At 42.3% G+C, this 26,291-nt stretch overlaps 1 protein-coding gene across 3 annotated transcripts; it reads right to left on the bottom strand.

Annotated features, from left to right (window-relative positions):
• LOC133623702 (protein FAM177A1-like) lies at positions 1-26,066 on the bottom strand. Of its 3 annotated transcripts, none has more exons than XM_061987011.1 (6): positions 25,965-26,066; positions 25,616-25,831; positions 24,184-24,250; positions 10,669-10,766; positions 10,456-10,608; positions 1-2,521 (listed from the first exon to the last, which is right to left on the bottom strand). In XM_061987011.1, exons 1-6 carry the CDS (start codon positions 26,007-26,009, stop codon positions 2,501-2,503), a joined length of 600 nt encoding a protein of 199 aa, XP_061842995.1. In that variant the 5' UTR covers positions 26,010-26,066; the 3' UTR covers positions 1-2,500. The 3 variants fall into 3 exon arrangements, with proteins under 3 accessions (XP_061842995.1, XP_061842996.1, XP_061842994.1); XM_061987012.1 differs by lacking the exon at positions 1-2,521 and adding an exon at positions 2,803-3,324; XM_061987010.2 differs by lacking the exon at positions 1-2,521 and having other exon boundaries at positions 10,408-10,608.
• Positions 26,067-26,291: the final 225 nt, after the last annotated feature.

Raw genomic sequence — 26,291 nt, forward strand, 5'->3', positions numbered from 1 at the left:
TAGGACGTGTTTTATGCCACTTCTTTTTCTGTCTCATGTTGTCCACCAAACTTTTAAGGTTGTGCATGAATGCACAAAGGTGAGTTCTGTTGATGTTATTGACTTGTGTGGAGTGCTAATCAGACATATTTGGTCACTGCATGACTGCAAGCTAATTGATGTTAACATGCTATTTAAAGTTAAGTTAAAGTCCCAATGATTGTCACACACACACACTAGGTGTGGTGAAATTTGTCCTCTGCATTTGACCCATCCCCTTGATCACCCCCTGGGAGGTGAGGGGAGCAGTGGGCAGCAGCGGTGCCGCGCCCGGGAATCATTTTTGGTGATTTAACCCCCAATTCCAACCCTTGATACTGAGTGCCAAGCAGGGAGGTAATGGGTCCCATTTTTATAGTCTTTGGTATGACTCGGCCAGGGTTTGAACTCACAACCTACCGATCTCAGGGCGGACACTCTAACCACTAGGCCACTAGGCTAGCTATATGTACATATTGCATCATTATGCCTCGTTTGTAGTTATATTTGAGGTCATTTAGTTTCTTTTAAGTCCTCTTAATTCAATTTATATCTCATGACACACTATCTGTATGTAATATGGCTTTTAATTTTTCGCGGCTCCAGACAGATTTGTTTTTGTATTTTTGGTCCAATATGGCTCTTTCAACATTTTGGGTTGCCGACCCCTGGACTAGACGTATAAGATTTTATGGGATTTAGCGATTAGGAGTGACAGATTGTTTGGTAAACGTATAGCATGTTCTATATGTTATAGTTATTTGAATGACTCTTACCATAATATGTTACGTTAACATACCAGGCACGTTCTCAGTTGGTTATTTATGCCTCATATAACGTACACTTATTCAGCCTGTTGCTCATTATTCTTTTATTTATTTTAAATTGCCTCTCAAATGTCTATTCTTGGTGTTGGGTTTTATCAAATAAATTTCCCCAAAAAATGCGACTTATATATGTTTTTTTCCTTCTTTATTATGCATTTTCGGCCGGTGCGACTTATAGTCGGAAAAATACGGTATGTCTTATTAAACATGCGGTACAGTACAGGTGGGCCCGACAATTTCTGTTCCTCGACAAGTGGTTCTCAAACGTATTTCACCAAGGACCACCTCAGAAAACACTTGGCTCTCCAAGTACCACCCTAATGACCAACATTAAAATGCAGTAGCGCAGTAGGCCTACATTTTCATTAAAAACAAGGCAGAGGTTTTTTTTTATTTGTCACTACATTACACACAATTTGAACAGTAACACTGTGTTTGAGTATTTAATTACACGATTCTTTGGCGTACCACTAGATGGAGCCTGGTGGCACAGTTTGAGAATCACTGTCCTGGACTGCTGTGTAAGTCAACTTGTATACCTAAACACACACACTGTACACAGACATATAAATACAGTACATTTTAAATAAATATATTATATAATAAATATTAAATACAATAATTAAATGATGACTAAAAAAACAGGATTTGGAATTATTTTGTAATGTAAGTGAAAATAAAAACAATTGTGGGATCTTTTACAACATTTTTGATGCCATTTGTTCTTTATGTAAAGATAATGTGCAAAACACATGCAAAGACACTGAAATGGTGTTATTGTTTGCGCTATGGCGCCATCTTTTGGGCGAGTTTGCGCTCTGCAGGTGCTGCTGGGTGAATGCCTACAGTGTTTCCTGCTGTTTAAAGCTTTGAACCGGAAGCGCCAGTGCCGTTCCGTCTTCGAGTCGTCCGTAACGTTTCTACACGTATGGATTCTTCATTAATCACTACAAGCAACGTTTGTAAGTTTTACAATATAACTAAAACAATTCTTACATACTAAACCGTCCCATGTGTGATGTCTGTAGGAGTGTTTTCATGCATATTTGTATGTGCCATTGCAGTGTAATGAAGCTAGCGTCGTAAGCATGAGCTAATATGCTAACACATTTACGAGTGTCTGTGTTAGTGTTAGCAACTTACAATGGCATTCTTTTTGTATTGTTTCAGTTTCACAAATTCCTCAGTAAATTTACCAAAACGTCACCGTGGCGTTATTAAATCTGCTGATTATAGAGCTAGTGGGTCCATGACGATGACTTCTGTTTTGTTTGATCAGCCGTTTTACTGCCGTGTTACAGACACCTTTTGGAAATAATTAAGGCATGTAAATAAACATTTACAGAATATTTATGTGTAAATAACTCATTTCACAACGTTAATATAGCATCTGCAGCTTATAGTCCAGTGCGGCTAATATATGGAAAAAAAATTCCAAATTATAGTGGGTGCAGCTTATTTACCGGTGTGTTCTATAGTCCAGAAAATACGGTATACAAAAGTTCCGATTATTATTATTTTTTTGTGGAAAACTAAATCTGTGAAAAAAACGAATTGCTGTCAAAAACGGGAAGACATAATATAATGTGATGTGTTTAATAAATAAATGCAAATGTTGATTAAATAAACATTTTGTAAATGTTTATTTACATACCTTAATTGTTTCCAAACGGTGCCTGTAACACAGCAATATAGAAATTGAAACAATACAAAAAGAATGCCATTGTAAGTTAATAATATTAACACAGGCACTCGTAAACATGTTAGCATATTAGCTAATGCTAACAACACCAGCTTTATTACATTATGATAGCACGGACAAATATGCATGAAAACACTCCTACACACATGGGACGGTTAGTAAGTAAGAATTGTTTTAGTTATATTGTAAAACTTAGAAACGTTGCTTGGAGTGACGAATGAAGAATCCGTACGAGTAGACCCACTATGAACGGCTAGAAGATGGAACGGCACTTCTGCTTCCGGTCGAAAGCTCAGTCTAAACAGAAGGGCGATGCAGCACCTGCAGTGAGCGAACTGGTCCATAAAATGGCACCATTGCACAAACAATAACAAACCTTTTCAGTGTCATTGCTTGGTTTTTTGTATTTTAGCCGCACCGTTTTACAAGCCGCAGAGGTGCAAAGCGTAGGAAAAAAGTAGCGGAATTTAGTGCATGTGTTTATCAGGAAATCATAGCCAGTCATTTCCAGTGTACACATTTTGACAATAACTGGAGAGGAAATGGCAGTGCTACCACACAGATTTAGTGTAAAATAAAAAGACAATAAATATATCTCGCCCGGTTGAGTAACATGTGTCTTACTGTACTGTACATTTACCGTACTGAACATTTACTGTACTGTACATTTACTGTGCGTAACGCTGCCTTGGCTGAAGTGCTGATCCAGGCACAGTCTAGTAAAAGGCACACAAGAGCTCATTTTGACTTGCAACTTCTGGAAGGCTGCTCCAGTCACTGTTTTGGCGTGACACAAACACCGGTGAAGTCTTACGTCTAAATAGGACACTGAGGGCCTGATCTACTAAATGGTGTGTGCAAAACTATACAACTGTGTACGACGAGTGGGCGTGTTGCCGGGTGATTTACTAAGACTGTTTGTTGTGTTTATTGTGTGTACTACCGGCTATCACTACAGAGACACAAACTCATCCATGTGACGTTTTACACAATTATTCATCTGTCCCAACTAGGGATGATGTTCGAAACCGGTTCTCCCGGTTGTTCGATAAGAAAAGAACCGTTCGATAAGAAAATAACCGATTCCATGGACTCGAATCCCTTTTTGAGAACCGGTTCCCGTTATCGAGGCCACTGTAGTTAAGAAAAAGAGTTGGTTCTTTATTCGAATCCCTGGGAACGAATCCCGTCTCACAGGAAATGTCCTTTGGGACATCACAGGAAATGACGTAGCTCAGTCTAATGACTGAGCTAAAAAGCAGACATGCTAATTTTTTGGAAGAAGAATTGTTGATTGATGACTATGGCGTTCTTGGTGTCATAGTGTGTGTAGTTGGTATGTTCCAATAGCAGCAGAAGTGCACTTTTTGGAGAGTTGTATTATTTTCAGTTTTGTGCCCAAGGGACTGATTTTATTTAACACTATATTATTATTTATACACATATAGTGATCACAGAGACAGGTTGTTTTTGTGTTACTGTATATATTTGTTTTTCTGAAAAATCCCATTTAATATACTTTGGGTAACAACAGTCAATATGTATTTATTTAATTTTTTTAGGGGGGTAGCAATCAATATTTATTTATTCATTTTATTTTATTCTTATAAAATAAAAGTGAGCTTTTGTTAAACCAAATATTGTGTTTTTTTCCATATACACCTATCTGGATTCGATAAGAGAATCAATAAGGAATCGGTTCGATAAGAGGATTCGATAATGGGCTCGAACTCGATAATTTCTTATCAAACATCATCCCTAGTCCCAACTTCTCTGGGCTTTTAGAAACTCTATCTAGACAACAGAACCTATGGTGCATTTTTCTTATGTCCTTATTTTGAATGGTTAAGATTTTATTGTTTTCAATATTGGCTTGTACTGTAGCAGTTAAATTGTTATTTACATAAAACATGCGTCCTAAATAAAATATTTCATCATTTATTATTTCTGGCAGGCGTTATGTCCCACTCTGTCGAGCGGTCCTTGAACGCACCATAACAACCCTGTCTCGTACATAGAGAGCAAAGCTCCTAGGTTTGATGTACACAATTGAACATCTTAGCTGCTCAAACAGTAATGTGTTTGTTTAAGTTTAGATTGGGCTATTTCCTGTCTAAATAGGGAATGTCTCTTGTTTTCATGTTAGCATTTAAGCTAAATGACTGAATCCAATATTTTCACAAAAAAATTAAATTTACGGTTATAATTTTCCCCCTACTTTTTAAAGAAAACAATTAATAAAAAAGGCAGATAATTTAAAAGGAGCTTTGTTTTTTTTAATCAAAAACTAGTACGGTAGGTAGAAATAGCACAGCATACACTGTATCTGACTCTGAGCAAAATTATATTTTAATAAAAGGGGTTTCTTTTTAAAACAGATATAAATTTGGACTTTGTAGTAAATCCATCCATCCATCCATCTTCTTCCGCTTATCCGAGGTCGGGTCGCGGGGGCAGCAGCCTAAGCAGGGAAGCCCAGACTTCCCTCTCCCCAGCCACTTCGTCCAGCTCTTCCTTTGGGACCCCGAGGCGTTCCCAGGCCAGCCGGGAGACATTTCCCAACGTGTCCTGGGTCTTCCCCGCGGCCTCCTACCGGTCGGACGTGCCCTAAACACCTCCCTAGGGAGGCGCTCGGGTGGCATCCTGACCAGATGCCCGAACCACCTCATCTGGCTCCTCTCGATGTGGAGGAGCAGCGGCTTTACTTTGAGCTCCCCCCGGATGGCAGAGCTTCTCACCCTATCTCTAAGGGAGAGCCCCGCCACCCGGCGGAGGAAACTCATTTCGGCCGCTTGTACCCGTGATCTTGTCCTTTCGGTCATAACCCAAAGCTCATGACCATAGGTGAGGATGGGAACGTAGATCGACCGGTAAATTGAGAGCTTTGCCTTCCGGCTCAGCTCCTTCTTCACCACAACGGATCGATACAGCGTCCGCATTACTGAAGACGCCGCACCGATCCGCCTGTCGATCTCATGATCCACTCTTCCCTCACTCGTGAACAAGACTCCGAGGTACTTGAACTCCTCCACTTGGGGCAAGATCTCCTCCCCAACCCGGAGATGGCACTCCACCCTTTTCCGGGCGAGAACCATGGACTCGGACTTGGAGGTGCTGATTCTCATCCCAGTCGCTTCACACTCGGCTGCGAACCGATCCAGCGAGAGCTGAAGATCCTGGCCAGATGAAGCCATCAGGACCACATCATCTGCAAAAAGCAGAGACCTAATCCTGCAGCCACCAAACCAGATCCCCTCAACGCCTTGACTGCGCCTAGAAATTCTGTCCATAAAAGTTATGAACAGAATCGGTGACAAAGGGCAGCCTTGGCGGAGTCCAACCCTCACTGGAAACGTGTCCGACTTACTGCCGGCAATGCGGACCAAGCTCTGGCACTGAGCATACAGGGAGCGGACTGCCACAATCAGACAGTCCGATACCCCTTACTCGCTGAGCACTCCCCACAGGACTTCCCGAGGGACACGGTCGAATGCCTTCTCCAAGTCCACAAAACACATGTAGACTGGTTGGGCAAACTCCCATGCGCCCTCAAAGACCCTGCCGAGAGTATAGAGCTGGTCCACAGTTCCACGACCAGGACGAAAACCACACTGTTACTCCTGAATCCGAGGTTCGACTATCCGGCGTAGCCTCCTCTCCAGTACACCCGTTTAAAAAAAACTCAACAGATAGAATTTAGCTATTGTAGCTAATTCTTGCATATTTACTTTTGCTCATATGTTGATAAATATGCATTGTTGTAATCTGATAAAATTAGTCAACATAGAGCTTACTGTGGGAAACAAAAATGTAGCATATCGATACACGCAAATAAAACTCCAACATTTAAGATCGACAAAGTACAAACTTAAATCTTGTCTTGAATAAATTACTTGCAGCATTGGGAGCTCTCTATAGTTTTATTGGGTGGAATAAAAAAACGACTTTTTCACTGTTCACGCAGTGCTACCGCTTTAGTAATTGTTTTACCACCGCGCTCAATTTTTAATCACACGTGGTAACTTGGTACAGTAAGTTGCTTTTTGGCGGGAGTTTGTTTGTAGTTTCGTTCTTGTTTGCTTTGTAAAGAGTTGCATTTTCCCTACTTGGCTCGATGCTCCGGTTTCAAACGCTGGAATTAGTTTCTTGTGCTGCTGCCATTCTTACACAAACTTTGCAGCGTGCAGTCATTTGTTCCACGCCTGTTGCCGCAAAACCCAACCACTGACAGCACTTGTCATTATTTTGGAATAAACGTTTGCGTTAGCATGAGCCATGTTTTAAAAGGTGCGTGTGAATGTCCGCTAAGGAAATAAGGAAGAATGAGGACGCCGTGGAAGCCCCTTGGGGAAAGAAATGTGCCCAGCTAGAGGAGAAAAATATAATTTTTAAATTTTTAGAATCGTCTACAAACAAAAAATTTAAATTTATTGCCCAGGTTTATCCGCGAGTTTTCAGTTATTAATCACGTTTCCATTATTTCAATTTCAAACGGTAATACTAACCGTCAGTTTTTTACTTAATACCATTTATCGTCCCTCTGAGTAGTAAGTGATTATATTTGCGTCTCTTCCATTGTGGGCCTTAAGGTAATCAACATATTATGCATTTACATTAGAGATGTCCGATAATGGCTTTTTTGCCGATATCCGATACTCCAACTCTTAATTACCGATTCCGATATCAACCGATACCGATATATACAGTCGTGGAATTAACACATTATTATGCCTAATTTTGTTGTGATGCCCCGCTGGATGCATTAAATAATGTAAGAAGGTTTTCCAAAATAAATCAACTCAAGTTATAGGAAAAAATGCCAACATGGCACTGCCATATTTATTATTGAAGTCACAAAGTGCATTTTTTTTTTTAACATGCCTCAAAACAGCAGCTTGGAATTTGGGACATGCTCTCCCTGAGAGAGCATGAGGAGGTTGAGGTGGGCGGGGTTGAGGTGGGCGGGTTTGAGGTGGGGGGCTAGAGGGTAGCGGGGGTGTATATTGTAGCGTCCCGGAAGAGTTAGTGCTGCAAAGGTTTCTGGGTATTTGTTCTGTTGTGTTTATGTTGTGTTACGGTGCGGATCCATCCATCCATCCATTTTCTACCGCTTATTCCCTTCGGGGTCGCGGGGGGCGCTGGAGCCTATCTCAGCTACAATCGGGCGGAAGGCGGTGTACACCCTGGACAAGTCGCCACCTCATCGCAGGGCCAACACAGATAGACAGACAACATTCACACACTAGGGCCAATTTAGTGTTGCCAATCAACCTATCCCCAGGTGCATGTCTTTGGAGGTGGGAGGAAGCCGGAGTACCCGGAGGGAACCCACGCAGTCACGGGGAAAACATGCAAACTCCACACAGAAAGATCCCGAGCCCGGGATTGAACCCAAGACTACTCAGGACCTTCGTATTGTGAGACAGATGCACTACGGTGCGGATGTTCTCCCGAAATGTGTTTGTCATTCTTGTTTGGTGTGGGTTCACAGTGTGGCGCATATTTGTATCAGTGTTAAAGTTGTTTATACGGCCATCCTCAGTGTTACCTGTATGGCTATTGACCAAGTATGCATTGCATTGACTTGTGTGTGTGAAAAGCAGTAGATAATATGTGATTGGGCCGGCACGCAAATGCGGTGCCTTTAATGCACGCCCCCAATATTGTTGTCTGGGTGGAATTCGGGAGAATGGTTGCCCCGGGAGATTTTCGGGTGGGGCACTGAAATTCAGGGGAAATCTCCCGGGAAAATCGGGAGGGTTGGCAAGTATGACTGCTCTGTACTTCTCCCTACGTCCGTGTACCACTCCGTACAGCGGCGTTTTAAAAAGTCACAAATTTAACTTTTTGAAACCGATATCGATAATTTCCGATATTACATTTTAAAGCATTTATCGGCCGATAATATCGGACATCTCTAATTTACATGAAGATAAACATTCCGATCATCCTCGGCGCACAAGCTTAGTAGATCAGCTTTGCGTGCCACCACGTGTTTTAGTACGTGCAAACCTTCGGTAGATCAGGCCCTTAAAGTCACAACCACATTGAAGAGGAAACAAAACAAGACAAATGTCTCACTTTAGGAGATCCCAGCATGCACAAGACATGAAAACAACGTTGAGAACTTGTTGAATTAGGTCCTGACGTTGAGCAACTCAAACATAACATTGAAACAACAGGCTTTTTGGCGACGTTTAATCAATGTTGGGTTCTGACATTGATTTGACCATTGAAATATTGGTCATTTTCCAACCAATATTCTTAAACACTAATACAACATTGAAACAACATGCTTTTTGACGACCTTTAATCAATGTTGGGTTCTGACGTTGATTTGACCGTTGAAATTTTGGTCATTTTCCAACCAATATTCTACAACACCAATACAATGTTGAAACAACATGCTTTTTGACGAGGTTTATTCAATGTCAGATTGTGACGTTGATTTGACCAACAATGCGGATCCAACGCTAGAACTCAATGTTGTCTTAGTTTACAAAAACAACTATTTTGCAACGTTGTTTCAAAGTCAGTTTTGTACGTATAATACACGTATCAACGTCTTGTGCCTGCTGGGATAACAGTGCACATTATCGAGTCACGGCCATTTTAAAAGGGGAACATTATCACCAGACCTATGTAAGCGTCAATATATACCTTGATGTTGCAGAAAAAAGACCATATTTTTTTTAAACCGATTTCCGAACTCTAAATGGGTGAATTTTGGCGAATTAAACGCCTTTCTATTATTCGCTCTCGGAGCGATGACGTCACACCGCCATTTTCTCAAACACATTACAAACACCGAGTCAAATCAGCTCTGTTATTTTCCGTTTTTTTCGACCGTTTTCCGTACCTCGGAGACATCGTGCCTCGTCGGTGTGTTGTCGGAGGGTGTAACAACACGAACAGGGACGGATTCAAGTTGCACCAGTGGCCCAAAGATGCGAAAGTGGCAAGAAATTGGACGTTTGTTCCGCACACTTTACCGACGAAAGCTATGCTACGACAGAGATGGCAAGAATGTGTGGATATCCTGCGACACTCAAAGCAGATGCATTTCCAACGATAAAGTCAAAGAAATCTGCCGCCAGACCCCCAGGAAAAGAGAGCGGATGAGGGTATGTCTACAGAATATATTAATTGATGAAAACTGGGCTGTCTGCACTCTCAAAGTGCATGTTGTTGCCAAATGTATTTCATATGCTGTAAACCTAGTTCATAGTTGTTAGTTTCCTTTAATGCCAAACAAACACATACCAATCGTTGGTTAGAAGGCGATCGCCGAATTCGTCCTCGCTTTCTCCCGTGTCGCTGGCTGTCGTGTCGTTTTCGCTTGCATACGGTTCAAACTGATATGGCTCAATTGCTTCAGTTTCTTCTTCGCTACCTGCCTCCACACTACAACCATCCGTTTCAATACATGCGTAATCTGTTGAATCGCTTAAGCCGCTGAAATCCGAGTCTGAATCCGAGCTAATGTCGCTATATCTTGCTGTTCTATCCGCCATGTTTGTTTGTATCGGCATCACTATGTGACGTCACAGGAAAATAGACGGGTGTATATAACGATGGTTAAAATCAGGCACTTTGAAGCTTTTTTTTAGGGATATTGCGTGATGGGTAAAATTTTGAAAAAAAACTTTGAAAAATAAAATAAGCCACTGGGAACTGATTTTTAATGGTTTTTACCATTCTGAAATTGTGATAATGTTCCCCTTTAATGACCCAAAATGCAGTTTGCGTGTGGAAACCATTAAGTAACCACAACACAATGGCACTGCGAGCCACGTTTGTTGTAATCGTTCTTGTTAAAATGGCAGACATGCGCCTTCCAAACAAACATACAGGCCTTGCCTAAGTTGCCGTGACGATGGCAGGAACGACCAAGGTGACGGAAGATACCTGGCTTTCGTTTTGGATCTGGTAGGTCACATGAGGCGGGGCAACGGGACGTTCTGCCCCGACGATTGGCCCGTCTCCTTCCTGGGAACGCGACTGGTCGAAGGCACGTTCAGCCTCTTCCGACAGGCGGGTTTCCTCCTTCTCCTCCTCCCTCTGACACACGAGGAAGCGTGAAAGCGGTTCGTCTTGACAAGAATCCATCACAGAACTGACCTCCTTCTTTGTCCTGTAGTATTCATCGATGGCGTACTGATACTTGGCTGATGTAATCCCAAAGAAGGAGGCCATTCTCTCCCCGAGGTAATCACAGGCTGGAACGACAGCAGTGGAAAAAAATAATCAATTTCTACCTGTTAATTTTTTTACTTTTTGTATGGCGGAAATGCTGTCACAGCAACAAATGTTCTCGGGTCGCCAAAAGTATCGATACTTCGATACAAACACGCAAAAAATACACCAGTACTTGCTTTTCCGGTATCATCACTACACACACTGCAAAAAGTCGGTGTTCAAAAACAAGAAAAAAAATACAAAAATTAGGGGTATTTTATTTCAACTAAGCAAAATTATCTGCCAATAGAACAAGAAAATTTGGCTTGTCAAGACATTCCAAAAAAAAGTAAAATTAGCTAACCTCAATGAACCCCAAAATACTTTAAAATAAGTATATTCTCACTAATAAAAAGTGCACTTTTCTTGGTAGAAAAAAATAAGTTTTTGCTCAATATTTTGAAAAATATTCTTAAATTAAGTAAATGCTAGTGTCATTATCTTGACATATTGATATGCGCTCGGCATTACATTTCTTGAAACCAGCAAACTTATACTAAAAACTAATGTTTTGTTCTTAATGGAAAGGCAACAAGGCAACCATCATCCATCCATCCAGGGACGTGCACATGATTATAGAGGGGCAGGGGCTCAAAGTCAGAAAAGGGCAGGACATTTTTTTTGGTCCTTTACACAATATGGAGGGAAGCTAACTACTTAGCTGTGTGTCCTTTGTAGGTAAAAGTGATTGCCATTTCTTTTGTGTCAACAAATTGTCATAATGAGTTAATTCACATTATCATAGTCTTGGAAGACATGAAAAGCAACAAAACACTGGTTTATTACTAGGCACAGTGCATTTTATTTGGAAAATTAACCCGGTGTTTTATTTTGTATTTTGTACACTACTTCCGGTCCCGCACGATCCGCTCTGCTCTGTGCGGAATTGATGTGCCGTGCTCAATTGATGCGCCATGCTCCGACGTCCGGCAAAAACAGAAGCTGACACATTGAATAATAGAATAATACAGCGTTTTTCTGAAATATTACCCATATTAGATGCGGAATTAGTGGACGGCGACTAGACCATAACTCACAGGTTCAAGTTGCTCCACTGTCACGTTTCCTCAGGGGCGCAGTTGGCTCTCTCTCCTCTCACTCGCCCTCTCTCTCTTTTTCTGGCGGAAGCGACAGGCTCAAACAACCCGGTATTACAAGAAAACGTGGAGTTTTTGTACCGCTGTTTTTTTGTTTTTTTTTTACATCCCTGACAGGAATTTATTAATGTTGTTTAAAGAAAAAAAAAAAGAAAAAAAAAACACACACACAGGCAGAGGGCACTTTTTAAGACGAGGCAAAAAAGGGCAGGGGCTCAAGCACCCATAGGGCCCTATGTGTGCACGTGCCTGCATCCATCCATCCATTTTCTACCGCTTATTCCCTTTTGGGCTCGCGGGGGGCGCTGGAGCCTATCTCAGCTACAATCGGGCGGAAGGCGGGGTACACCCTGGACAAGTCGCCACCTCATCGCAGGGCCAACAGATAGACAGACAACATCATATTGTCTAAAAATGCATTTTTCCATGGATAACATGACATCGCGCCAAGTGCGTGCTCTTTCAGTCAATTAGCGCGCATATATACAGCCCGGCCTCCGGCCAAATTTTTTTAAATTGTATTTTTGAGGAATTTATCTGAATGTGCATGAACTATTTATGTTTAAAATTGTTTGAAATGTCAAATGTTTAAATATTAACTGTCAGTTTACTGTACTGTGCCAACTGTACTACTATATGAGTATGCATACCTGCCAACTTTTGAAATCAGAAAAACCTAGTAGCCAGGGTCCAGGGGCCGCAGGCCCCGGTAGGTCCAGGACAAAGTCCTGGTGGGGGGTTCTTCGCCCCCCGACGCAAAATGATTATTAGCATTCAGACAGGTTAAAATGTTGCTAAAACCATCACTTTTATATCAGTCACAGTGACTTTTCAAAACAAATGGGGTACAGTTTTACATCGTCATAATCGGTGCTGCCGTCAGTCGACATGCTAAATGGTTCCGTCTTCATGACATCGGCGATACTTTTTGAGGATTCTGTTCCAAGACACTGAATAATGTTTGATGTTTTGGTTCGACCACATCCATATTTTTTGGCGATTTTCGAGTCGGGAAACATTTTCCGAAATAACTGTCCTATGTGATCAGCCAGTGCGATTGGAAGTCCATGCTCAATTATTGCCTCCGTAAATAAAACTTCGGCATTTATCACATCCAAAGAATCTGTTTGGGCGACGAAAAACGTTGAAAGTTTTCCACTTGTATCGCTAGCAACGGCATTACTCTTGTGTTTTTTTGTCCCAACGTGGTCTTTTACATCGCTAATTCCTCCGTGTCCGATCGAAAAATCTTGTCTGCACAAGGTGCAATTCGCGTAGTTTTCACCCTTTTTGGAACGGATAATTATTCCCGGATAGGCTTTTGAATATTCTTCACGGAATGACTGCAGTTTTCTTTTCGGTTTAAGACTCGTTTGCGATTTTTCTCCGGCTGATTCCATGATCGTTCCATACCTGCCAACTTTTGAAATCAGAAAAACCTAGTAGCCAGGGTCCAAGGGCCGCAGGCCCCGGTAAGTCCAGGACAAAGTCCTGGTGGGGGGTTCCTTCGCCCCCCGACGCAAAATGATTATTAGCATTCAGACAGGTTAAAATGTTGCTAAAACCATCACTTTTCTATCAGTCACAGTGACTTTTCAAAACAAAAATATTACAGCAAAAATCATATGGGTTGATTGACATGTTTATTCTGTAAGCTAACTTCAATAGTTTGAAATTATTTTGACAGTTAATGCCAGTTATCCTGTCAACCTTTCACAAGACTTCAATTTGTTAATTGAAAGTATAAACAGTATAAACACTTTTTACAGTAAACAAATGGTAAAACAGTACTAAACAATTCCATAAAAAAAAAAAATTGGTGTCATTATTAACTTTCTGTCCAAGCTTGTATAATCTACTGCCTTGTTCAATTGTAAAAAATATTCTGTGCATAAAATTCACATTTCTATCACAATTATCACACTGTAAACATGGTAAGCTAACTTCATTAAAATTAATAGTCCTGTCAATAGCATGGAATTACAATTCAAATGTAGTTTTTTTGTAAGCCTTTCAAAAGAATTCAAAATATGAAAAATTCATGAAAATTAATTTAAGCCATCAGACACTTGAAAAGTGGCACATCACATCTCTAATGTAATCATTTTAACTTTTCAACAGAAATAGCACTGCAAAAATATTAAGGACATACTTCTGTATTTTGGTAGTTATGCTGTCAACATTTAACAAGATTTCTTCAACTTGGACTTGAAAGCATAAATAGTATAAACACTTTTGACAGTATAACAGTACTAAACAATTCCAATAGATAACATTGGTGTCATTACCTTTTTGTTTGCTCAATTATTGCCTCCGTAAATAAAACTTCGGCATTTATCACATCCAAAGAATCTGTTTGGGCGACGAAAAACGTTGAAAGTTTTCCACTTGTATCGCTAACAACGGCATTAGACTTGTGTTTTTTTGTCCCAACGTGGTCTTTTACATCGCTAATTCCTCCGTGTCCGATCGAAAAATCTTGTCTGCACAAGGTGCAATTCGCGTAGTTTTCACCCTTTTTGGAACGGATAATTATTCCCGGGTAGGCTTTTGAATATTCTTCACGGAATGACTGCAGTTTTCTTTTCGGTTTAAGACTCGTATGCGATTTTTCTCCGGCTGATTCCATGATCGTTCGCTCGTTTGGAAACAATGGCAACTGGTCCCTCGTGCTTGGCAGCGGTGCTATAAATAGCCTCGCGCATGGCATTCGGAATGGCTCGATAGGAAGTTACGGGAAGCAGTGTCGATTGTCATTGTTGTTACGCGATTTCGTGAATAAAACTTTTTTTTAAATATTTTTTTTTAATTAATGACAATCCGTATTTTTTATCACTGCAACCGTAACCCGGAATAGGTTGATGAAAACCGTACTAATTACGGGAAAACCGGAGTAGTTGGCAGGTATGAGTACGTATTTTCTATTGTTTCATTAAAAATAAAACAGCAAAGTCCGTTTGGCTGTCATGTGTTTTAATTATGAGACACAATTGTGTCAAAGTCATGATTTATTTTTTGCATGCTTGAAATAAGAAATTATTTCTTTAAAAAAAGTAGTTTTTGTCATGACTTGGACTGTGGAGTTTTTGTTTTCCCAAGATGCAAGAGAATTTGGATCGGACATGGCTTGAAGGTGGGTACATGATTTATTTAACACTATAACTACAAAGAAAGGATCAAACAAAAAGCGCGCACAGGGGCGGAGGTACAAAACTAGACTATAAAACACAAAACTTGCACATTGGCAGAAACTATGAACAATTAAACAAAACACTAACTGTGGCTTAATAAACAAACTTACTGTGGCATGGGATCGTGAACAGGGCTTGAAACGCGAGGATAGCAGGGTGAGAAAGGCTATGACTCCAGGACGAACAACAGAAAATGAAAAGCTTAAATAACACAGACATGATTAACAACAGGTGCGTGACTCAAAACAGGTGCGTGACATGACAGGTGAAACTAATAGGTAACTATGGTGACAAGACAAGGGAGTGAAAAGCCAGAAACTAAACAAAACATGACTAAGACAAAACATGATTACACAGACATGACAGTTTTATACTTGTGGGTGTTGATGACACAGCTTTGCAACAGTTGATATTCTAGTTTCAAGCATGTTTTACTCAATATAGGTCATCAAATCTCAGCAACAAGCTGTAATACAGTGGTTCTTAACCTGGGTTCGATCAAACCCTAGGGTCGGCCTCAGGGGTTCGGCGGAGGTTAAAACACACCCGACTCATCGTGTAAATACAAACTTCTCCCTGTCGGCGTATTACGGATACGGCAATATTTGACTGATTTGCAGGTGTGTAATTTGTTGTGAGTTTATGCACTGTGTTGGTTTTGTTGTTTGAAAGAGGTGATTGATGTTCATGCACGGTTCATTTTGTGCGCCAGTAAAAGAAAACATGGTAACACTTTAGTATGGGGAACATATTCACCATTAATTAGTTACTTATTAACATGCAAATTAGTAACATATTGGCTCTTAACTAGTCATTATTAAGTACTTATTAATGCCTTATTCGGCATGGCCTTATTATAACCCTAACCCTCTAACCCTGACCCGAACCCTAACCATCCATCCATCCATCTTCTTCCGCTTATCCGAGGTCGGGTCGCGGGGGCAGCAGCCTAAGCAGGGAAGCCCAGACTTCCCTCTCCCCAGCCACTTCGTCCAGCTCCTCCCGGGGGATCCCGAGGTGTTCCCAGGCCAGCCGGGAGACATAGTCTTCCCAAAGTGTTCTGGGTCTTCCCCGTGGCCTCCTACCGGTCGGACGTGCCCTAAACACCTCCCGAGGGAGGCGATCGGGAGGCATCCTGACCAGATGCCCGAACCACCTCATCTGGCTCCTCTCGATGTGGAGGAGCAGCGGCTTTACTTTGAGCTCCCCCCGGATGACAGAGCTTCTCACCCTATCTCTAAGGGAGAGCCCTGCCACCCGGCGGAGGAAACTCATTTCGGCCGCTTGTACCCGTGATCTTGTCCTTTCGGTCATAACCCAAAGCTCATGACCATAGGTGAGGATGGGAACGTAGATTGACCGGTAAATTGAGAGCTTTGCCTTCCGGCTCAGCTCCTTCTTCACCACAACGGATCGATACAGCGTCCGCATTACTGAAGATGCCGCACCGATCCGCCTGTCGATCTCACGATCCACTCTTCCCTCACTCGTGAACAAGACTCCGAGGTACTTGAACTCCTCCACTTGGGGCAGGGTCTCCTCCCCAAACCGAAGATGGCATTCCACCCTTTTCCGGGCGAGAACCATGGACTCGGACTTGGAGGTGCTGATTCTCATCCCAGTCGCTTCACACTCGGCTGCGAACCGATCCAGCGAGAGCTGAAGATCCTGGCCAGAAGAAGCCATCAGGACCACATCATCTGCAAAAAGCAGAGACCTAATCCTGCAGCCACCAAACCAGATCCCCTCAACGCCTTGACTGCGCCTAGAAATTCTGTCCATAAAAGTTATGAACAGAATCGGTGACAAAGGGCAGCCTTGGCGGAGTCCAACCCTCACTGGAAACGTGTCCGACTTACTGCCGGCAATGCGGACCAAGCTCTGACACTGATCATACAGGGAGCGGACCGCCAAAATCAGACAGTCCGATACCCCATACTCTCTGAGCACTCCCCACAGGACTTCCCGAGGGACACGGTCGAATGCCTTCTCCAAGTCCACAAAACACATGTAGACTGGTTGGGCAAACTCCCATGCACCCTCAAGGACCCTGCCGAGAGTATAGAGCTGGTCCACAGTTCCACGACCAGGACGAAAACCACATTGTTCCTCCTGAATCCGAGGTTCGACTATCCGGCGTAGCCTCCTCTCCAGTACACCTGAATAGACCTTACCGGGAAGGCTGAGGAGTGTGATCCCACGATAGTTAGAACACACCCTCCGGTTCCCCTTCTTAAAGAGAGGAACCACCACCCCGGTCTGCCAATCCAGAGGTACCGCCCCCGATGTCCACGCGATGCTGCAGAGTCTTGTCAACCAAGACAGCCCCACAGCATCCAGAGCCTTAAGGAACTCCGGGCGGATCTCATCCACCCCCGGGGCCTTGCCACCGAGGAGCTTTTTAACTTTTTAACTACCCTAACCAAATAACTCTAAATTAAGTCTTTGTTATTTAGAATATGTTCCCCATACTAAAGTGTTACCAAAAACATATAACTTTGACTTGAATTTGAAAAAAAAAAACATTTTATTTTTCACTAAAGAAGGGTTCGGTAAATGCGCATATGAAACTGGTGGGGTTCGGTACCTCCAACAAGGTTAAAAACCACTGCTGTAATATCTTACTGAGATCATTTAGGACCAAAACCCTTAAAACAAGTAAAACACTCTTAACATAAAATCTGCTTAGTGAGAAGAATTATCTTATTAGACAGAAAATAAGCAAATATCACCCTTATTTGAGATATTTAATCTTACATAGATTTTAGTTTTTGCAGTGTTTTCATATATTTTTTTGTTTGCGGAAGCCTGTCACAAATGCGGACTTCCGGTTGGCCCTCGCTCATTAACAAATGACAATGCAAGTGTGTGAACGCAACATGAGAATAGATGTGGCGTAACTTCGCTTCACAACACACCTCATACGCGCCTGCTTTGTCAGGGAATAAGACGTAGCAGGAATGGTCCATTAGCTATATTTAGCAAATACTTTAAAATTGTTGTTATTTATGAGCAGATTTATACCATTATATACCAGAAATTGTGCTTAGCTGTAAAGTGGTAGACATTGTATCAAAAAACAATAAGCATGTTATGTACGCCCTAGAGATGCGCAGATAGGCAATTATTTCATCCGCAACCGCATCAGAAAGTCGTCAACCATCCGCAATCCACCCGATCTAACATTTGATCAGAACCGCATCCGCCCGCACCCGCCCGTTGTTATATATCTAATATAGACGATGCAAGGCATTAGTGAGGTTATAAAGCTTTTGCCTGTTAAAGAAAGGAGACTGATCCAATGCAGCACAGACATTCGCGTGCCACGCTGTCACGACCCAGACGCACACCAGTGCGCAATCATATGGGAGCCGCGCTGAGCGCACCTCCAAGCGCGTCTCGCTGCCGGCGACGGCCGGGTATATGGGCCCGACGCTCCAGCGCCATCCATTTTCAGGGCTAGTTGATTCGGCAGGTGGGTTGTTACACACTCCTTAGCGGGTTCCGACTTCCATGGCCACCGTCCTAGCTGCTGTCTATATCAACCAGGGTGAGCCCCACCCCTTTCGTGAGCGCACTGCGCGCGGAGTGACCCCTGTTACGCGCCCCCGGCAACAGGTGTGGCGGGCAGGTAAGCTGCGCGGGCGGAGCGCGCGGAGTGACCCCTGTTACGAGCCCCCGGCCACGGGGGTGGCGGGCAGGTAAGCTGCTTACCTGCTGCGCGTACGTGACGCCGGCCGCGGCGAAGGCGGGGTGTCGGTGCGGTGGGCGCGGTGGTGACCCTGGACGTGCGTCGGGCCCTTCTCGCGGATCGCCTCAGCTACGGCTCCCGGTGGGGCCCTCTCGGGGGAAGGGGCCTCGGTCCCGGACCCCGGCGAGGCGTCCCTTCTCCGCTCCGTAAAAGTGTCCATCTCTTTTTTTTTTTTTTCTTCTGTTGTGGCATATGCTGCAGGTGCCTGCTCGTTTTTCGTATGTGGGTAACAACATTTAACTATGTATATATATTTCCAAATTGGTTTAACTGCCACCCGCCTGAATCTATTTAAAATCTAATTTTTTTTAATAATTTGAACCACGCGACCCGACCCGACCCGCGGATAAAATCTAATTTTTTTAAATTTCATCCGCCCGATCCGCGGATAATCCGTGGTTGTGCCCGCAAACCGCGCATCTCTAGTACGCCCCCTCGCCTGCATGTCATTTACAGATAATATTTGACCTAATTGTTTATATGTTATGACTGACAGCCAACTCATGCCTCGGAATTACAGCCGGAAGCTCTCTCTCTTTCTCGCTCGCTCCAGCTGATCAGTGCACACCTCACATACGCTGCCACCACTCGCTTTGTGAGCACACATTCATATTGTGTTGCATTCCCAACGGTTGTAGGGCTGAAGCTATCGATTATTTTAGTCAACCAGTAATCTATGGAAGAGTTTATTCAATTATTCGAGTAATGGGTGAGAACACACTTAATAGACTCAATGTGTGTTTTAGGGAAAATAGTTGAAATACACTAGGATTTTTATACCTGCCATCACCTGCATTACCTTCTATAACTGTCTTTTAGCTAGCTTCTATATTCCTTTTTACCTTTTACTTACCTACGATTTACCTTACTTTACCTTTTACTTAACTTATTTTAAATTACATGTAGCTTATTTTACCTTCTATTACCTTTTACTTAGCAAATGTTACATTCCATTTAACTTTGTTTACCTTTTAATTTAACTTATTTACCTTTAATTTACTTTATATTTAACTTCTTTTACTTTTTATTTACATTGTATTTCACTTCTTTTACCTTTAATTTACCTTATATTTAACTTATTATACCTTTCATTCACCCAACTTGTTTTTTACCTTTTACTTACCTTCGTTTAGCTTCTTTTAAACTTTTTTCTACCTTTTATTTACTTTCTATCCAACTTTTACTTACATTCCTTTACCTTCTATGTAACTTATTTGACCTTCTATTACCTTTTACTTAGCAAATGTTACATTCCATTTAACTTTGTTTACCTTTTAATTTAACTTATTTACCTTTAATTTACTTTATATTTAACTTCTTTTACTTTTTATTTACATTATATTTCACTTCTTTTACCTTTAATTTACCTTATATTTAACTTATTATACCTTTCATTCACCCAACTTGTTTTTTACCTTTTACTTACCTTCGTTTAGCTTCTTTTTAACTTTCTTCTACCTTTTATTTACTTTCTATCCAACTTTTACTTACATTCCTTTACCTTCTATTTAACTTAATTGACCTTTTATTCACCTTCTATTTAATGGTTTTTTTTGTTTTTTTTTTACTTTTTATTTACATTCTTTTCTGTTATATTTAACTTACTTTACCTTTTATTTAGCGATACCTTCTATTACCTTTTATTTACCTTTCATTTAACCCATTTTACCTTCTATATTCCTTCTATCTTCCTTTTATTTACTACTTTTACCTTCTATTAACTTATTTTACTTATTATTTGTCTTACTTTACTTTTAATTTACTTCTTTTACCTTTAATTTACTTTGTTTACTGTTCTTTTACCTTTCATTTACATAATTTGACCTTTTATTTACTACTTTTACCATACATTTACCTTGTTTTGCCTTCTATTGGGCTTTTTTTTTTAAACATTATTTAATTTTTTAATTACCATCTTTTAACTATTATTTCCTTTTTTAACCTTCTATTTCCCTTCCATTTACCTTTTTTTCACATTCTGTTACCTTTGATTCACATATATTACCTTATCTTATATTCCACTTTTTTAAAACTTTCTTTTAAGAGGTCCAGATTTTATACACGCTTATTAGTTACACTCATGATCGATAAATCAAAGCCAAGGAATACAAATCAAAGCTCTTTTCTAATTGATTTAATCAATTAACCGTTGCAGAGCTAATTTGTTCATGAAGAACAAGCAAGCGTGAAGTCAATTATATTAGAAGTCCCTTTTAAAATAACTCAAATACAGAGTGGGCCAAAATTTAAAACTAAACAAAGCCGCGGGCCAAGGTTGAACAAATTAACCTTTTAATAAGGACCCAAACAAGTTTTGCATTGAATATTGAACAAGCAAGGCTTATATAACTTTATAGTGACATGCAAAATCGAGTTTCAAATAATAATAATAATAATTAAAACATATCAATGGCATATCAAATACAATTTAAATAAAAATTGAATTCCTCTTTTCTATTTGCAGCCTTCGAGGTAAATATCAACATTAACTTTTTCCGCAGGCTAATACATTTGAAAAAAAAAAATAACAAGTTCATTCAGGACTTTAAACTGCTCAGTTTGCAACACACTGATCTAATCTGATGTGCCCAAGCCAGATACCTGCCATCTTTTCTTGGATGCTAGTTCATTAATGTCGGGGCTCAGGCTTTGAGCTGAGGCAACCTTCATTATCGAACGAAGGTGTTCATCAGTCATTATATCTCGTCCACCCGGACCACAGTCTTGGGGGCGTGCCTTAAATGCACTGCCTTTAACGTACTCTACGAGCTTTCATCACGTCCGCTTTTCATCCATTCTAACATCGTTCAGACCCAGTCACAAGATATGTGCGGCTTCTGTACGCACACACGAGTGAATGCAATCCATACTTCATCAACAGCGATACAGGTTACATTGAGGGTGCCAGTATAAAAAAACTTTAACACTGTTAGAAATATACGCCACACTGTGAACTAGAGATGCGCGGATAGGCAATTATTTCATCCGCAACCGCATCAGAAAGTCGTCAACCATCCGCAATCCACCCGATCTAACATTTGATCAGAACCGCATCCGCCCGCACCCGCCCGTTGTTATATATCTAATATAGACGATGCAAGGCATTAGTGAGGTTATAAAGCTTTTGCCTGTTAAAGAAAGGAGACTGATCCAATGCAGCACAGACATTCGCGTGCCACGCTGTCACGACCCAGACGCACACCAGTGCGCAATCATATGGGAGCCGCGCTGAGCGCACCTCCAAGCGCGTCTCGCTACCGGCGACGGCCGGGTATATGGGCCTGACGCTCCAGCGCCATCCATTTTCAGGGCTAGTTGATTCGGCAGGTGGGTTGTTACACACTCCTTAGCGGGTTCCGACTTCCATGGCCACCGTCCTAGCTGCTGTCTATATCAACCAGGGTGAGCCCCACCCCTTTCGTGAGCGCACTGCGCGCGGAGTGACCCCTGTTACGCACCCCCGGCAACAGGGGTGGCGGGCAGGTAAGCTGCGCGGGCGGAGCGCGCGGAGTGACCCCTGTTACGAGCGGGCAGGTAAGCTGCTTACCTGCTGCGCGTGACGCCGGCCGCGGCGAAGGCGGACGAGGTGGGGTGTCGGTGCGGTGGGCGCGGTGGTGACCCTGGACGTGCGTCGGGCCCTTCTCGCGGATCGCCTCAGCTACGGCTCCCGGTGGGGCCCTCTCGGGGGAAGGGGCCTCGGTCCCGGACCCCGGCGAGGCGTCCCTTCTCCGCTCCGTAAAAGTGTCCATCTCTCTTTTTTTTTTTCTTCTGTTGTGGCATATGCTGCAGGTGCCTGCTCGTTTTTCGTATGTGGGTAACAACATTTAACTATGTATATATATTTCCCAATTGGTTTAACTGCCACCCGCCTGAATCTATTTAAAATCTAATTTTTTTTAATAATTTGAACCACCCGACCCGACCCGACCCGACCCGCGGATAAAATCTAATTTCTTTTAATTTCATCCGCCCGATCCGCGGACTCCGCGGTTGTGCCCGCAAACCGCGCATCTCTACTGTGAACCCACACCAAACAAGAATGACAAACACATTTCGGGAGAACATCCGCACCGTAACACAACATAAACACAACAGAACAAATACCCAGAATCCTTTGCAGCACTAACTCTTCCGGGACGCTACAAAATACACCCCCGCTACCACCAAACCTCCCACCCCCACACACACACACACCTTGTAGCGTCCCGGAAGAGTTAGTGCTGCGAAGGGTTCTGGGTATTTGTTCTGTTGTGTTTATGTTGTGTTACGGTGCGGATGTTCTCCCGAAATGTGTTTGTCATTCTTGTTTAGTGTGGATTCACAGTGTGGCGTATATTTCTAACAGTGTTAAAGTTTTTTTTATTCGGCTACCCTCAGTGTGACCTGTATCGCTGTTGATGAAGTATGCGTTGCATTCAATTGTGTGTGCGTGCAGAAGCCGCACATGTTATGTGACTGGGCCAGCACTCGTTGGACTGGCTGAAAAGCAGACGTGATGATTTTCGGGAGAGGTGCTGAAGTTTGGAAGACTCCCGGGAGGGTTGGCAAGTATTAGAATTAGCGGTGAATGCGGTGTTACCGCGGCACCGCCGCAATATATAATCGACTGGCCAGCTTTAGTGTTAATTTGATATCGCCTCAAGGGCCAAGTGAAATTACACGGCGGGCCAAATTTGGCCCGCGGGCCAGAGTTTGACACCCATGGTGTTAAGGTGGTATTAAATAGGTGAATAGTTGTTTGGTTGTCAAATGTTAAGGTGGTATTATTAAATAAGTATAATTATTTGGTTGTCAAATGTTGTGGTGGTATTAGTAAATAAGTATGATTGTTTAGTTGTTAAAATATAGATTCCTAATGAAGCCTTTAGCTTGACGCTCCTCTACTTTCTCCTGCTCCGCTTGCTGCGGCGACAACAAACAAAACTCCAGACGCTCCTCTTCGTTTTGTATAGTTTACTTGTGAACTTAATCATTCAAAAACGTAAAACAATAACGATGTGGGAACAAATGAATGGCAAAATAAAGAGAGTTTGTTACAGCAAGAACGAGTTAGAAAATGTAAGAGTAAGAAAAAGTAAGAAAGAGGTCAAAAAACCGTGTGGCTCAATTCCCCCGCACCTGACTGCCATTACCCACAATGCACTGTGTCCAAAAGCCAACCTACCACACAGATCCTTCCGCCATATATGCAATTTAAACAGTTACAGTCATCAAATTATTTAGACAAATGTAATAATTATTCTAAGCATGCAAATAAAGTAAATTAGTCCCATTTTGGCTGAATAAACATAAAGCACCTTCCATAAAATGTAAATTAACTTAAAGAGCATTTAGGCTCCTACACATGGTGTAAACCAACCTGAAATAGTTGAAGACGCAGCTCTCCACATGTGGAACCAGAAGTACGGACCCCAAGTCATCTTGGACTGCAACACAAAAGACATGAGAAGTTGCTGCTTGGGGGTGGGAACACCTTCGTTCGATAATGAAGGTTGCCTCAGCTCAAAGCCTGAGCCCCGACATTAATGGACTAGCATCCAAGAAAAGATGGCAGGTATCTGGCTTGGGCACATCAGATTAGATCAGTGTGTAAATTATTACATTTTCATCATTAGCATGGAATAGCAGGAGTACACAACAACAACTTCTTCAGACTCGACTACTGTGTCCATTAGGTCCAAATAAAATGTCACACATATGTTGACAATGGCTATTCAAAAGGAGGTCACATTGGGTAGCTAGTAGAGATGCGCGGTTTGCGGGCACAACCGCGGAGTCCGCGGATTATCCGCGGATCGGGCGGATGAAATTTAAAAAAATTAGATTTTATCCGCGGGTCGGGTCGGGCGGTTGAAATAAAAAAAAATTAGATTTTAAATAGATTCAGGCGGGTGGCAGTTAAACCAATTCGGAAATATATATGCATAGTTAAATGTTGTTACCCACATACGAAAAACGAGCAGGCACCTGCAGCATATGCCACAACAGAAGAAGAAAAAAAAAAGAGATGGACGGTGGCCATGGAAGTCGGAACCCGCTAAGGAGTGTGTAACAACCCACCTGCCGAATCAACTAGCCCTGAAAATGGATGGCGCTGGAGCGTCGGGCACATACCCAGCCGTTGCCGGCAGCGAGACGCGCTTGGAGGGGCGCTCAGCGCGGCTCCCATATGATTGCGCACTGGTGCGCATCTGGGTCGTGACAGCGTGGCACGCGAATGTCTGTGCTGCATTGGATCAGTCTCCTTTCTTTAACAGGCAAAAGCTTTATAACCTCACTAATGCCTTGCATCGTCTATATTAGATATATAACAACGGGCGGGTGCGGGCGGATGCGGTTCTGATCAAATGTTAGATCGGGTGGATGGCGGATGGTTGACGACTTTCTGATGCGGTTGCGGATGAAATAATTGCCTATCCGCGCATCTCTAGTAGCTAGCATGTGAATATTCTCATTCATCAGGTCTTTGCATTATCAGGCCATTGAATCGATCATTGAGTGATGTTTCATGAGAGCGGTGTGCCTGAGGGTGTGCCTTTAGCGCACTTGTTTTTAGCTAGTATTTAGCATGTTAAAGATCGCTCACGTAATGATGACAAGCGGTTTGTCATTCAGACAATTCACACAAATAATAAGAACATAAAGTAATAATAATAATGAATAATATTATTATAATAATATGAATAATAATATGGATAATTTGATAATAATAATAATAAAAATAATGATAAAATAAATACATATTAATAACACAATTTTATAGACAGGGTAGATAGACAAAGCTTGCCTACCCTCACAGCATCAACAGGGGAGGAGAGCAGGTCTTTCCTCTCTGCCTCCTTCCCTTCCTCCTCCTCTTCGTCAGTGCTGTACTCCTCCATGGTCTCCCCGCTGGAGAAATGGATGATCCTCCGAGGGGTCTTCTCCCTTTGGACATTTCTCTGGTTCTCGCCCAGCTCCAACGTCCTAAAATCCCTGCTTGCTTTTGGACTTCCGGTGGGAGAACGCTGCACACACACACATGAATACACGATCTTTGTACACGCACTGACAGCGTAGCGACAACTACACCCAGCGAGCCAATGTTGGCGTTAATAATAATTGTATGTGTGGATATACACAGGCGTGACGTTAATATACCTGCTCCACGGACGTGTCGGTCAAATACAGCGATACATCGCCCATTGTGACGGTTTTGGTTCCAGTGTGAGGACACTTCAACGCCTTTCTTGTCCTCCACCCCGCCGAACGGACCGGAAGTGACGTATATTACGTAAACAACGTAACATTCGCCAGCCTCATTTACGTGAAATTGTTGGCAGGTTGCGCATTGTACGTCAAAGGCTAACGTTTGATGATTTGAGACAAATACAATGATTTATCTTGATATATATATAAGCATAGACTACCTTTCATCTGGGTTGTAATTAGTATTGGTGGGCGAATATGCAGAAAATTGTCCTTTTT

The sequence above is a fragment of the Nerophis lumbriciformis genome, linkage group LG26 (genome assembly GCF_033978685.3).
Source record: "Nerophis lumbriciformis linkage group LG26, RoL_Nlum_v2.1, whole genome shotgun sequence".
Taxonomy (NCBI): Eukaryota; Metazoa; Chordata; class Actinopteri; order Syngnathiformes; family Syngnathidae; genus Nerophis; species Nerophis lumbriciformis.

Bases quoted from the DNA above. Each gene is read 5' to 3' on its own strand.
- LOC133623702 (XM_061987010.2), bottom strand. From the start codon at position 26,009: ATGGGCGATGTATCGCTGTATTTGACCGACACGTCCGTGGAGCAG. The intron at 25,832-25,964 runs GTATATTAACGT...GTGTGTGTGCAG, and splicing joins CCGACACGTCCGTGGAGCAG to CGTTCTCCCACCGGAAGTCC. The intron at 10,609-10,668 runs GTCAGTTCTGTG...CTCGTGTGTCAG, and splicing joins ACTACAGGACAAAGAAGGAG to AGGGAGGAGGAGAAGGAGGA.